General features: G+C 45.9%; 1 protein-coding gene across 1 annotated transcript in view; it reads right to left on the bottom strand.

Annotated features, from left to right (window-relative positions):
• Window positions 1–15,000, bottom strand: part of esyt2b (extended synaptotagmin-like protein 2b) — a 38,967-nt gene that overhangs the window by 4,634 nt on the left and 19,333 nt on the right. Inside the window, exons 9-19 of the mRNA XM_076972240.1 lie at window positions 14,356–14,476; window positions 13,940–14,116; window positions 13,561–13,643; window positions 10,661–10,709; window positions 8,553–8,642; window positions 8,117–8,203; window positions 7,666–7,719; window positions 2,616–2,690; window positions 2,245–2,331; window positions 522–671; window positions 1–60 (exon numbers count right to left, since the gene is read on the bottom strand). The exon at window positions 1–60 is cut by the window's left edge and continues 308 nt beyond it. Coding sequence (XP_076828355.1) covers window positions 1–60; window positions 522–671; window positions 2,245–2,331; window positions 2,616–2,690; window positions 7,666–7,719; window positions 8,117–8,203; window positions 8,553–8,642; window positions 10,661–10,709; window positions 13,561–13,643; window positions 13,940–14,116; window positions 14,356–14,476 — 1,033 coding nt within the window. The remainder of the gene's footprint in view (window positions 61–521; window positions 672–2,244; window positions 2,332–2,615; window positions 2,691–7,665; window positions 7,720–8,116; window positions 8,204–8,552; window positions 8,643–10,660; window positions 10,710–13,560; window positions 13,644–13,939; window positions 14,117–14,355; window positions 14,477–15,000) is intronic.

Here is a 15,000-nt window from a genome sequence, read left to right as displayed (position 1 = left end):
GCGCCGGATCTGCACTGCAGAGGGCTGGATGGAGGCGGAGTCCTTATCCAGACAAAGAATCTACACACACACACACACACACACACACACACACACACACACATACATTTGACTATAGTTATTCAACAGTTATTCCAGTTATGCTATAGTTATTCTACTGTTATTGTATCGACAGTTATTCTATTTTAGTTATTCTATACTCTAGTTATGCTATACTTATTCTAATTATTCTAGTTATTCTGTAGTTATTCTAGTTATTCCACAGTTATCCTAGTTATATTATAGTTATTCTATAGGTATTCTAGTTATTTTACAGTTTTCTAGTTATTCTATAGATATTCTAGTTATTCCAGTTATTCTATAGTTATTCTACAGTTATTCTGTAGTTATTATACAGTGTTCTAGTTATTCTATGGTTACTCTAGTTATGCTATTCTATAGTTACTCTATAGTTATTCTACAGTTATTCTGTAGTTATTCTAATCGTTGTTATGATCTTGAATATACACAGGTGCACTAACCCTGAGCACCATCTTGAGTTGGAGTGTGCTGTTGGGCCCGGAGTTGTTCAGGTCAAACTCCTGAGTCAGTATCATGTCCTCTTCTGCCAGCAGAGCTGTCAACGCCACCTGTACACTTCCCAGCATGCACTTGTGTTTGTCATCCTTTACCTGGAACAGTCATCATATTTTGACTAATATGAACACACATAGACACACTTCACACCTCTTCTGTGTGTCCATTTTTTTACTTATTTCATGTAAATATGTGTGTGTGTGTGTGGGGGGGGGGGGGGGTCCCAGTAGAAATAGCCTGATTTTATAAATCAGAGTTTTACATGGAGAGGAAATCTTGCCACATTGAAATACTCGTACACCATCTGAAGTGTTACGATGCAAAAACACGACACATTTTAAAACAACAAAACCTGAATTGAAAACAGGTACGTGATCCATGTAAAACTACATTTCTTTTTACTTCAAATATATATTAATAAATGTACACATCATAAATATATATACTTCATTGTAATATATGTATATAAATATATAGACCACAATGAAGTTCAGTCATTATAGTGAACATGGAGATGCTGGGAACCCTGAAACATTAAAATATCTATTCCATTAACTTGTGTTTTCAGAAAAAAACAAAAGGTGTGAATTTGTATTTAACAAATGAAGCAGTGAATTCACATACAAAATGAATGCATGATGGTGCAGTCTGCTCACAGCTGTTTCTCTCCACGGTGTGCTACTATGAGTATGAGAGACTCCCAGTGTGTGGTACAGACTCCTTTGTGTTCAGAAATATGTTTAGTCCAGACATCCACGGTCCATTGACAGATACTGGCGTAACTTTTTTACATTTTACATTTTATGGCATTTGGCAGACGCCCTTATCCAGAGCGACTTACATTTTTATCTCATTTTTTATTCAAGTGAGCAATTGAGGGTTAAGGGCCTTGATCAAGGGCACCTCAGTTATGGCCTCAGGTCTGGGAATCGAACCCGGGACCCTCCGGTCACAAGACCAGTTCCCTAACCACCAGACCATGACTGCCCCGTAGCTCTCCCGGCATTACCTCTGTCCTGGTGGATGTGTGTTCACCCTCTGTCATTCAATCATGCCTCTTAACAGGTGCCATTTTGGGGTCCTTGTACACACACCATATTATGTTGAAGCACAGTATCTATTACTCCACAAGGCTCCTGACTACGATAGCCGTAGTGCTCCAACAATCCATCCAGCGGTGCGGCTTACCAAACTCGTACTAAAACATTGACAGATTTTTGAGCGCAGTGTACTACATAAAATCGGTTCGAGGTCAGTAAACACAGTAAACACATAACGTGCAGTGGATTATAAGGTGCACTGATGATTTTTGAGAAAATTTATGGATTTTAAGTGCCCCTTATAGTCCGAAAAAAAATATGGTAACATTGAATTCATAATGTGTATAGTGCACATGCAGAGTGGATCTTTATGTGTGTGTGTGTGTGTGTGTGTGTGTGTGTGTGTGTGTGTGTGTGTGTGTGTGTGTATGTGTGTATATGTGTGTGTGTGTGTGTGCGCGTGCGTGTGTGTGCACGTGCGTGCGTGTGCGTATGGGTGTGCGTGTGCGCGTGTGTGCGTGTGTGTATGTGAATGTGTGTGTGTGTGTGTGTGTGTGTGTGTGTGTGTGTGTGTGCGCGCGCGTGTGTGTGTGTGTGTGTGTGTGTGTGTGTGTGTCTGCTGTCATACCTCCACCTGAAGCTCCTGAATACGGGGGTCATGAACCAGGAAGTGGAATGCTTCTTCCCACAAGGGGTTACATGTCCTGTAGCGCACCTGAAATCAGTAGTGTAAGTTTTCCTTTAAACTTCAGAACTGTTACAGTGTTACTGTGATGTTCCAGGACCGTTACAGTGTCGGTGTAATATTCCAGTACTGTTAGTGTTGCTGTCATATTGCAGGATTGCTACAGTGTTACAGGGAGGTTCAGTACTGTTACAGTGTTTTGAGATGTTCAGTACTATTACAGTGTTAGTGTGATGTTCAGCACTGAAACAGTGTTGGTGTGATGTTCAGCACTGACACAGTGTTGGTGTGATGTTAGTGCGTCCCATCCTGACCTTGCTGTCGTAGGTCTTCTGGCCCACTGTGAGCTGCACGTAGGGGTTCATGTCATTGTTTACTTTCCGTCCAGACTGCAAAACAACACATAACAGTAAACATGGAGCCACACAGACAGAATCTGTGTTCACAGATATAACTGATCACAGATATAACTGATCACACATATAACTAATAACACATATAATAATAATAGTAATAATAGTAATAAGGGGCATAATAAACAGGGGCAGTCATGGCCTGGCGATTAGGGAACTGGTCTTGTGACCGGTCGTGGGTTCGATTCCCAGACAGGCCATGACTGAGGTGCCCTTGAGCAAGGCACCTAACCCCAACTGCTCCCCGGGCGCCGGGCTAGGGCTGCCCACCGCTCTGGGCATGTGTGATCCACAGCCCCCTAGTAATCACTAGAGAGTGTGTGTGTGTGTGTGTGTGTGTTCTGACTGCACAGATGGGTTAAAAGCGGAGGACAAATTTCGATTGGGGTGTAAAAATCACAATTGACAAAATATGGCACATTTCATTTCATTTCAATAATTATAATAATAATAATAATTTTCACTTATATAGCCTTTCAAAATCCCCAAGGACACTTTACAAACAAGTAGAATAAACAAAAAAATAACAAAAACAACCAACAAAGAAACCCCATCAAATGGACCTCAAGTGGAGAAGTTGGGTGGAAATGTTGAGTGAATAAGTGAGTTTTTAAATGAACCTTGAATATGTATGAGAGATTATGAGAGACGGAGAGAGAGAGGAGGAGAGAGAGGGGAGGAGGGGAGGGGAGGAGAGAGAGAGTAAAATGCAGTGGTCCTAACACAGAGCCTTGGGGAACACCCTGGGAGTCTGATTTACAGTTACCCAAGCGAAGAAACTGATGTCTGTCTGATAATTAAGACATAAACCAAGAAATATACCTGAGAAACCAAGATCATGAAACCCTGAAATTCAGAAGACAGTAGTGAGATCAAGGAGTAAAAGATGAGAAGCATTATCAGAGGAGAGAAGGTCATTTAACACATAAACGTGAGCGTCTCAGTGCTGTGCCGAGCATGGAAACCAGACTGAAAAATATCAGATTGATGGAAGCGCCCCCCTCGCTGCTAAATATGTAACTACATGTCACAGCCTGATAGACAGTGGGAAACAACCCCCCCCCCCCCCCCCACCCCCTTCAGCTTCAGAATGTGAATGTAAATAATTGAAATGATAACTTTCCCTAAATGTTATGATATATTATTATTAGGGGTGGGCATAGATTAATTTTTTTTAATCTAGATTAATCTCACTGAAATCTTGAAATTAATCTAGATTAATCTATATTAAAATGGCTCATATGTGTGCTACCCAAATAATGACTAAAATGGTTTCTTAATACAGAGGGTGCATTAGACCAGGGGCTCATCTCCTGTTTCCAAAATGCATCAATGACTGCTTGAGGAAGCTGTTCTACTTTGATACTTGAAGAAAAAAACATGCTCAATAAAATGTAGGCTACTCGTGTTCAACGGTTTATTCAGTTAAACATGAATTTGTAAGCCTACATAGCCTACTGTACATTAAAAGGGGTTGATAACATGTTTATTCAGCTAAACATGATATTTGAAATGTAAGCCAACATTTAGTACATTTAACCTCATGGACGTAATTTGGGGGGGACTTTTTCAAAAGCCGGTTTTGGTCCTCTGCAGTTTTAACGGTTAAAAAGAAATATTTAAATAGCGACGAATCTAGCGCTAGGACCATGCAGAAAACGACCGCTCCGAGCTCCGCTCCGGTAACACTTTACGTTCCTAAAAATGAATTTTCCATGAAGCAAACCTGGCGACTTCGTGGTTGCATCCATGTAAAAACACGTACGATTTGTAATTCACAGGTTTGAAAACTCGTTCTCGCCCCTACTGTGCAATTTGGTTAGGAAAACAGCCGAGCTAAACTATCAAGTTGAAAGTCATCATAGTTTGCTTACCCATTTTGACCCAGTTTCCAGCCCAACTATAAGAATAGATTAACGGCGATAATTTTTATATCGCCCGATAAGAGTATCAAATTAACGACCGCCGTTAACGCCGTTAATGGCCCACCACTAATTATTATTGTTATTTGTTCTTTGTCAATGTTATTGTCATTGTTATCGTTGTAATGCTTTGGCAACACTGTACCCTATACAGTCATGCTAATAAAGCTGTATTGAATTGAATTGAATTGAATTGGAAGACATGTACAGAAGTAGCTATGGTTATTTAGAACTGCGTTGTCCATATTCTGTTTTTTGATAACAGGAGTAACGGCAGAAATCTTTAGATCTAGTGGAACATGGCCAGAGATAAGAGAGAGATTAACAAGACGACAGAGGGAGACAATGAAGAAACAGCCTGTTTGAGTAGAAATGTAGGAACAGGATCTAGAATAGAGGTGGTGGGCTTTAAGCTGGTGAGGAGTCTAGTTATGTGATCAGGGTTAACTAAAGTGAATGTGGAAATCACAGAGAGGGCAAGACAGTAGCTGGGGAGGAAATAATGAAAGAGGAATTATGTGATTGATATTTCAACAGGTTCTGATAGATAACTGAGACCTTGTCATTGAAGAAATTAAGAAATGCATTACATAGATCAGGTGTAGGAGCTTGAGAAGACAAAGGGGGACACAGAAGATTATTGACAATTTTGCATAGTTGCTTGGGGTCTGAACCAGTGTTATTTATAGCAGATGTGTAATAAAGAGTACGGTCTGTGTTTAAGGCATCATTATCTTTGGTCAAGTGATCCATGTAGGCCTGGTGATGAACAGTTAAACCTTATTCCCTTATAAACGCACAAGACGCCTGCCTGCAATTTAACAATGAGAAGAAGCCAGTGGAACCAGATGAAACGGAGTCGATGTGGATGTTGAAGTCTCCCAGGATTACCAGTGAATTTGATAAGGGACTAACAGTGGTAAGAACGTCACCAAATTCAATTTAAAAGTCAGAGACTGAGCTATTAGGGGGACAGCAGACTAAAAGAAATACAGATGAGTTATAACCAGTAACAGCCATGCATTCAAAGTATGCTGTTTCCTGTATCGCAATTACACGCATAGTAATTTTGCTGTTAAATATGACAGCTACGCCCAGCTCAGTCGGACTGAGCTGAAGATAACAGGAATGCTGGAGACAGATGATTGGTGGAATAGAACATGATGTCTGTGTCCACGATGGATGTAGCGAGGCCGACGAGCAATACCAGCGGAGAGACACGTGCCGTATGTAGTGGAATCCAGCTGAAGTGCAAACCGCAAATAGTAAAGTTCTCCCAAAGAGTAAACTAGCTGGACGTCCTCAACAAGACCGGAGGCCAGCATTACAGCCGCGAACACGGAGACCAACATAGCAGCCACGACAGCTATAGTGGAGAAGCTAATACTTACTCTGCGATACACTGACCAGAACCACAGACTGACAAACGGCAATGGATATCACCGATCGCACACTTGTAACAGACAACAGACAGAGAAGAGAAACTCACTGAGTCATGTTGAGTCACAGGGAACTGAACAATGCAGAGAGAGAACAGGTGAACAGGTGAACACATAAGCCACCGGCTACGCTGAGTTAAAGTTGTAGTCACACAACTCGGAATAGATCCTCCATACGCATTCCCCGTTTAAAGTGTAGAGCAAGACACGGAGGAAATAATGAGCACAACAATAAATAAATAAGAACAATCAAAGAAAATAAGGGTGATGGTGGGAGGGTGATGGTGGGCGGGTGTTGGTGGGAGGGTGATGGTGGGAGGGTGATGGTGGGAGGGTGATGGTGGGAGGGTGTTGGTGGGAGGGTGTTGGTGGGAGGGTGATGGTGGGCGGGTGTTGGTGGGCGGGTGATGGTGGGAGGGTGTTGGTGGGCGGGTGATGGTGGGAGGGTGATGGTGGGCGGGTGATGGTGGGCGGGTGATGGTGGGCGGGTGATGGTGGGAGGGTGTTGGTGGGAGGGTGATGGTGGGCGGGTGATGGTGGGAGGGTGTTGGTGGGCGGGTGTTGGTGGGCGGGTGATGGTGGGCGGGTGATGGTGGGCGGGTGTTGGTGGGCGGGTGTTGGTGGGAGGGTGATGGTGGGAGGGTGTTGGTGGGAGGGTGATGGTGGGAGGGTGTTGGTGGGAGGGTGTTGGTGGGAGGGTGTTGGTGGGAGGGTGATGGTGGGAGGGTGATGGTGGGAGGGTGATGGTGGGAGGGTGTTGGTGGGAGGGTGAAGGTGGGAGGGTGTTGGTGGGAGGGTGATGGTGGGAGGGTGATGGTGGGAGGGTGATGGTGGGAGGGTGATGTGGTGGGAGGGTGATGGTGGGCGGGTGATGGTGGGAGGGTGATGGTGGGAGGGTGTTGGTGGGAGGGTGATGGTGGGCGGGTGTTGGTGGGAGGGTGATGGTGGGAGGGTGATGGTGGGAGGGTGATGGTGGGAGGGTGTTGGTGGGAGGGTGATGGTGGGCGGGTGTTGGTGGGAGGGTGATGGTGGGAGGGTGTTGGTGGGAGGGTGTTGGTGGGAGGGTGATGGTGGGCGGGTGTTGGTGGGAGGGTTTTGGTGGGAGGGTGATGGTGGGCGGGTGATGGTGGGCGGGTGATGGTGGGAGGGTGATGGTGGGAGGGTGATGGTGGGAGGGTGATGGTGGGCGGGTGTTGGTGGGAGGGTGTTGGTGGGAGGGTGATGGTGGGCGGGTGATGGTGGGAGGGTGATGGTGGGTGGGTGATGGTGGGAGGGTGATGGTGGGAGGGTGTTGGTGGGAGGGTGATGGTGGGAGGGTGATGGTGGGCGGGTGATGGTGGGCGGGTGATGGTGGGAGGGTGTTGGTGGGAGGGTGATGGTGGGAGGGTGATGGTGGGAGGGTGATGGTGGGCGGGTGATGGTGGGAGGGTGTTGGTGGGAGGGTGATGGTGGGAGGGTGATGGTGGGTGGGTGATGGTGGGAGGGTGATGGTGGGAGGGTGATGGTGGGCGGGTGATGGTGGGTGTTGGGGCTGGAGGCGTGGCCTAAATGATCCCTAGCTGGTTTTATTAGTATGCATTTCCATGGTACCTTTAGCAGGCCTTTGTGTCTGGAGCCGTCAGGGTTGAAGTTAAGCTGCTCACTCTTTTGAGAACATATGTGAGAGAAAACACAAGGATTATTACAATATAATAATAATAATAATAATAATAATAATTATTATTATTATTATTATTATTATTATTATTATTAGAGGGCATTTTTCTATGATACAAAAAGAGGAATTGGTAATCGTAGTGGGGATATGAGTGTGTGTGTGTGTGTGTGTGTGTGTGTGTGTGTGTGTGTGTGTGAGTGTGTGTGCGTTGAAAGCTGTTGGGTGAGAGTGTGTGTGTGTGTGTGTGTTGAAAGCTGTTGGGTGAGAGTGTGTGTGTGTGTGTGTGTGTGTGTTGTGTGTGTGTGTGTGGTGTTGTGTTGTGTATAGTGTGTGTGTGTGTGTGTGTGTGTGTTGTGTATAGTGTGTACAGACAGCGACACTCACATTTACTGGAAGATTCTGTGCTGAGTCAAGATGAACAACGAGCAGCGCAGAAGAGAGAGAGAGATTGGTCCTGGTGCTCCTTAATGCCTGAGAGAGAGCGAGAGAGAGAGAGAGGGGGGGGGGGAGGTAGGGAGAGAGGGAGGTAAGGAGGGAAAGAGAGAGTGAGGGAGGTAGGGAGGGAGAGAGGGAAGGAGAGAGAGGGGGAGGGAGGGGGGAGGGAAGTAAAGGGAGGGAGGAAAGAGAAATGATAGGAAATGAAAATGGGGAAAAGCAACTGTCAGTGAAAGGTTGTTGTTGTTTAGATGTTGTTGTTGTTGTTAGTATTGGGGTGATGGTGGTTCTTGTACTAACATTTGTTCTTCGTTTCTGGGGCATTTGGATCTCTGTGTATGTGTACGTGTGTGTGTGTGTGTGTGTTGTGTGTGTGTGTGTGTACCTGTTCTAGTCTCCCAGCGTGTGGTAGTGGGCGGAGCCAGTCCAGTCTAAGGTGAAGTTTCCCACTCGCCACTTCCTCAAGCTCGAACCACTGCAACAACCCACACAGTACACAGTAGTGAAGGGAGTGAGGTAGTGAATGGAGTGAGGTAGTGAAGGGAGTGAGGTACTGAAGGGAGTGAGGTAGTGAATGGGGTGAGGTAGTGAATGGGGTGAGGTAGTGAAGGGAGTGAGGTAGTGAATGGAGTGAGGTACTGAAGGGAGTGAGGTAGTGAAGTGAGTGAGGTACTGAAGGGAGTGAGGTAGTGGAGGGACTGAGGTAGTGAAGGAAGTGAGGTACTGAAGGAAGTGAGGTACTGAAGGTAGTGAGGTAATGAATGGAGTGAGGTACTGAAGGGTGTGAGGTAGTGAAGGGAGTGAGGTACTGAAGGGAGTGAGGTAGTGAATGGAGTGAGGTACTGAAGGGAGTGAAGTAGTGAAGGGAGTGAGGTACTGAAGGGAGTGAGGTAGTGAAGGGAGTGAGGTAGTGAATGGAGTGAGGTAGCGAATAGTGAGGTACTGAAGGGAGTGAGGTACTGAAGGGAGTGAGGTAGTGAATGGGGTGAGGTAGTGAATGGAGTGAGGTAGTGAAGGGAGTGAGGTAGTGAAGGGAGTGAGGTACTGAAGGGAGTGAGGTAGTGAATGGAGTGAGGTACTGAAGGGAGTGAGGTAGTGAATGGAGTGAGGTAGTGAAGGGAGTGAGGTAGTGAAGGGAGTGAGGTAGTGAATGGAGTGAGGTACTGAAGGGAGTGAGGTACTGAAGGGAGTGAGGTAGTGAATGGAGTGAGGTACTGAAGGGAGTGAGGTAGCGAATAGAGTGAGGTACTGAAGGGAGTGAGGTACTGAAGGGAGTGAGGTAGTGGAGGGACTGAGGTAGAGAATGGGTTGAGGTAGTGAATGGAGTGAGGTAGTGAAGGAAGTGAGGTAGTGAAGGTAGTGAGGTACTGAAGGTAGTGAGGTACTGAAGGGTGTGAGGTAGTGAAGGGAGTGAGGTACTGAAGGGAGTGAGGTACTGAAGGGAGTGAGGTAGTGAATGGGGTGAGGTAGTGAATGGAGTGAGGTAGTGAAGGGAGTGAGGTAGTGAATGGAGTGAGGTACTGAAGGGAGTGAGGTAGTGAATGGAGTGAGGTACTGAAGGGAGTGAGGTAGTGAATGGAGTGAGGTAGTGAAGAGAGTGAGGTAGTGAAGGGAGTGAGGTAGTGAAGGGAGTGAGGTAGTGAATGGAGTGAGGTACTGAAGGGAGTGAGGTACTGAAGGGAGTGAGGTAGTGAATGGAGTGAGGTACTGAAGGGAGTGAGGTAGCGAATAGAGTGAGGTACTGAAGGGAGTGAGGTACTGAAGGGAGTGAGGTAGTGGAGGGACTGAGGTAGAGAATGGGTTGAGGTAGTGAATGGAGTGAGGTAGTGAAGGAAGTGAGGTAGTGAAGGTAGTGAGGTACTGAAGGTAGTGAGGTACTGAAGGGTGTGAGGTAGTGAAGGGAGTGAGGTACTGAAGGGAGTGAGGTACTGAAGGGAGTGAGGTAGTGAATGGAGTGAAGTACTGAAGGGAGTGAAGTACTGAATGGAGTGAGGTAGTGAAGGGAGTGAGGTAGTGAAGGGAGTGAGGTAGTGAATGGAGTGAGGTACTGAAGGGAGTGAAGTAGTGAAGGGAGTGAGGTACTGAATGGAGTGAGGTAGCGAAGGGAGTGAGGTAGCGAAGGGAGTGAGGTAGCGAATGGAGTGAGGTACTGAAGGGAGTGAGGTAGTGAAGGGAGTGAGGTACTGAAGGGAGTGAAGTAGTGAAGGGTGTGAGGTAGTGAAGGGAGTGAGGTAGTGAATGGAGTGAGGTACTGAAGGGAGTGAAGTAGTGAAGGGAGTGAGGTACTGAATGGAGTGAGGTAGCGAAGGGAGTGAGGTAGCGAAGGGAGTGAGGTACTGAAGGGAGTGAGGTAGCGAAGGGAGTGAGGTAGCGAATGGAGTGAGGTACTGAAGGGAGTGAGGTAGTGAGGTAGTGAAGGAAGTGAGGTAGTGAAGGGAGTGAGGTAGTGAAGGAAGTGAGGTAGTGAAGGAAGTCAGGCTTGCCAGTAATTACCTCATCAACCTTCTGTTCCTTGTGAAGTTTATTCAGGTCAATTAACAGACTGTAAAGAAAAAACAAGACCAGGTTTACCATCTCCACCCTGCCGTTAAAACTCATTAAACTGCAGTCAATCAATTAGGCATACATAATATACAATCAATTATACTTACTTACATAATTAACATACATAACATACATACAACATACATACAATATATAACATACATATCACGCTATATTGCCTAAAGTTTTTTCTCTCTTTCCTTGACTCACATATGAGTTTAAGTAACATCCCATTCATAATCCATAAGGTTCAATATGACGTTGGTCCACCCTTTGCAGCTAGAACAGATTCAACTCTTCTGGGAAGGTTGTCTACAAGGTTTAGGAGTGTGTTTATGGGGATTTTTGACCATTTTTCCAGAAGCGCATTTATGAGGTCACATACTGATGTTAGATGGGGGAAAAAAAAAAAGTAAATGTGCCATATTTTGTCAATTGTGATTTTTTCACCGCAATCGAATTTGTCCTCCGCTTTTAAACCATCCTCTTTCCCTGAGACTTGGCGTGATCGCTTCCTTTTTGAGTTGCTCACCCTGCCCGTCACATCAACCTTTTTTGCACCACAGACCGGTTACGTCAGACAATATTTTCATGGACCGGCCTTGAAAATGTGGGGGGTAAATACGACGAAATAAAATGATACGACTCACCATATGCACCGATTTATGTAATTGGGAAGAAAATCCCTTTTTTTTTCTCAAAATAACATATTCAGACTCTGATCGTCAATAAAATATCTATTATTTTCTGTACCAAATGACCGGTGGTTGGTGACCGCTACTCTAGAGTGACAAATTGCGCTTCTCCATCTGGCAGTCTGATGGACGAGTCTGGGTTTGGTGGTTGCCAGAAGAACGGTACTTGTCTGACTGCATTGTGCCAAGTGTAAAGTTTGGTGGAGGGGGGGATTATGGTGTGGGGTTGTTTTTCAGGAGCTGGGCTTGGCCCCTTAGTTCCAGTCAAAGAAACTCTGAATGCTTCAGCATACCAAGACATTTTGGACAATTCCATGCTCCCAACTTTGTGTGAACAGTTTGGAGCTGGCCCCTTCCTCTTCCAAAAAAAAAACAAAGTCCAAAAAAACATGGTGTGGATGAACTTGACTGGCCTGCACAGAGTCCTGACCTCAACCTGATAGAACACCTTTGGGATTAATTAGAGCGGAGACTGAGAGTCAGGCCTTCTTAGGCCTGGAATTTTTGGGGCAATCATGGCCTGGTGGTAGGGAACTGGTTTTGTGACCGGAGGGTCGTGGGTTTGATTCCCAGACCAGAGGCCATGACTGAGGTGCCCTTGAGCAAGTCACCTAACCCCAACTGCTCCCCGGGCGCCGGGCTAGGGCTGCCCACCGCTCTGGGCATGTGTGATCCACAGCCCCCTAGTAATCACTGGTGTGTGTGTGTTTGTGTGTGTTCTAAATGCACAGATGGGTTAATAGAAAGTGTGCAAACCAAAAACCCATGCATTGTTCCAAATGAAGGAAATAATAACCAGCAGTCAATTGGTACAAAGACAAGACGTATATAGACGAACAAACGACCCTCAGGTGAGACGGATCACGGGTCCCGCCCACCTGAGGAACGAACATCACGTGACCAAAAACAGGACCGCTGCCGCTGTAACCGGGGGTGACCGGTAGGGGGACCCCCCCACAACGTGACAGTTGGAGACCGCTGCTCTCGAGACCGCTGTCACGGAACAGCTCCAGACCCCTCCTTTTCGGGGTGTGTTTATGTAGTCTGCGTCTGGTTATGTCCGTGTATGTATTTCCGTGGGAGCGGTTGTGAGCGTGTTCATCAGTCTCACCTGTGGCTCGTCTTGTGATCACTTGGGGCTTGTGTAGTTTGTCTATTTAATGAGCGTTCGCGCAATGTCCCGTGCTCGCCTTTGTTTCAAGCTTAATGCCACGATTCGTTCATGTGTTGTTATGTGTTGCAGGGCGCTATTCGCACCAACGTTATATGTCAAATAAAAGTTGTGTATGTTGACACGACGCACCCGCCTCGTCTTGCCTGCCTCCCCAGTGTTACACATACCATACATAACAAAGAGACATATATAACATATTTTACATAATATATACATAACATTCATAATATAACATAAAACATATGCAACATATATAACACAGTACAGGCCAAAAGTTTGGACACACCTTCTCATTCAATGTGTTTTCTTTATTTTCATGACTATTTACATTGTAGATTCACTGAAGGCATCAAAACTATGAATGAACACATGTGGAGTTATGTACTTAACAAAAAAAAAAGGTGAAATAACTGAAATATTCTAGTTTCTTCAAAACTAGTTTCTTCTTTCTTTGCTCTGATTACTTCTTTGCACACTCTTGGAATTCTTTCAATGAGCTTCCACTAATTAATCCTGATAAGGCAAACCTGAAAACCCCTTCAGGGTTTAGATAGAGATGCATATTCTGACTAAACACTTAGCACTTTTGTAAGTCGCTCTGGATAAGAGCGTCTGCTAAATGCCGTAAATGTAAAACGTAAATGTGACATCTTGAAGCTCAAACACACACCAAAAACTCATACACCCAAACTCACACACACACCTAAACTCATTCACACACCTATATTCGCACACCACATACTGCAATTGCTCTTCACTGCAAAACAAACAAACATACTACACTCCACAGAAAGGCAGCACCCCACAGGTCTTGTAATGGATCAGTGTGGACAGTTTGTTATGGCTGTGATTAAGTTTGCGTGTGGTTTTGGAAATGCAATCCTGTGAGGACGTTACAAAAGGACACAGTTACTAACAGAGAGAAACACAGGAACACACACACACACACACACACACAAACAAAGAGCTGGACCTCGTACCTGCCCAAGAAGTCGTCTTTATCTGGGTCTTCATCAAAGAGCTCAATCTCCAGATGCTGTCCGGAATGTTCATATACAATGGCCTGGAAACACACACACACACACACACACACACACACACACGCACGGACACGCACAGACACGCACGCACACACACACGGACACGCACGCACAGACACGCACGCAGACACACACACAGACACACACACAGACGCACACGCACACACACACACACACGGACACGCATGCACAGACATGCACGCACAGACACGCACACACACACACACACACACACACACACACACACACACACATAATGGTAGCATTCAGGGAAGAGCAGAGATTACACCTGTGATCGCTCCACTCTGCCCACACTGACCTCGTATGTCTCGTTCCACTTGGGGTTCAGACACTCCTTGATGGTTCTGCTGTGGAACATCTGGTTGGCCACCTGTATGACCCCGTATGGGTCGGACTTCCCTCTGATCAGACCCCCCAGGAACCGGTCCTTCCCCTCCAGGTCCTGCGCCTCCAGGAAGTGGATCCTCAGTACTCCCTGAACACACCCCCGAAAACCTCAGAACAGAGGTACACGAGTGTGTGTGTGTGTGTGTGTGTGTGTGTGTGTTTATGTGTGTGTGTGTATGTGTTTATGTGTGTGTATGTGTGTGTGTGTGTGTGTATGTGTGTGTGTGTGTGTGTGTGTGTGTGTATGTGTGTGTGTGTATGTGAATGTGTGTGTGTGTGTGTGTGTGTGTGTATGTGTGTGTGTGTGTGTGTGTGTGTGCGCGTCACCTTTGGCATGGGGAACCTGAGCTGTGTCAGCTCTACATCGCCCACTAGTGGTACAGTGATGCGGTGGGGTAGCACCAGGTAGCTGTAGATGAGGTCCTGAATCAGGCTGTCTGAGAATCCACTGGCAACAGGAAACATGGGCATGACAAATCACATCATAAATGTACTATGTGATAAAACCATTGAGTCAGGCATGTTAAGCTCCAATTTGTTAAAAATGACTAAAAATGTCCTGTGACCTTGAAGCAAGACCAGTAGAGCAAAACAAATAGAAGGGAGGGTGTGTGTGTGTGTGTGTGTGTGTGTGTGTGTGTGTGTGTGTGTCCGTCCTCCACAGTTGGCAGTGTGATTAGGTGTCTATAAGCATCAGGTCATGCTGAGAGTCTTTCACTCACCCCCAACCACCCACCCCCTGCCCAATCAAACCTCCTCTTGCCCACTCAGACCCAATCAGACCCACTCAGACCCAATCAGATCCACTCAGACCCACTCAGACCCAATCAGACCCACTCAGACCCAATCAGATCCACTCAGACCCACTCAGATCCATTCAGACTCACTAGTACTTTGTTAATATAATATTATAACATTACATTATAATAGTAATATAATGTTGTTAATATTCTGCGAGGCACTGTCTATGTT

The sequence above is a fragment of the Brachyhypopomus gauderio genome, chromosome 14, assembly GCF_052324685.1.
Source record: "Brachyhypopomus gauderio isolate BG-103 chromosome 14, BGAUD_0.2, whole genome shotgun sequence".
NCBI lineage: Eukaryota > Metazoa > Chordata > Actinopteri > Gymnotiformes > Hypopomidae > Brachyhypopomus > Brachyhypopomus gauderio.
Note: the sequence above shows the minus strand (reverse complement) of the source record. Positions and strands in the feature narration are given on the sequence as shown.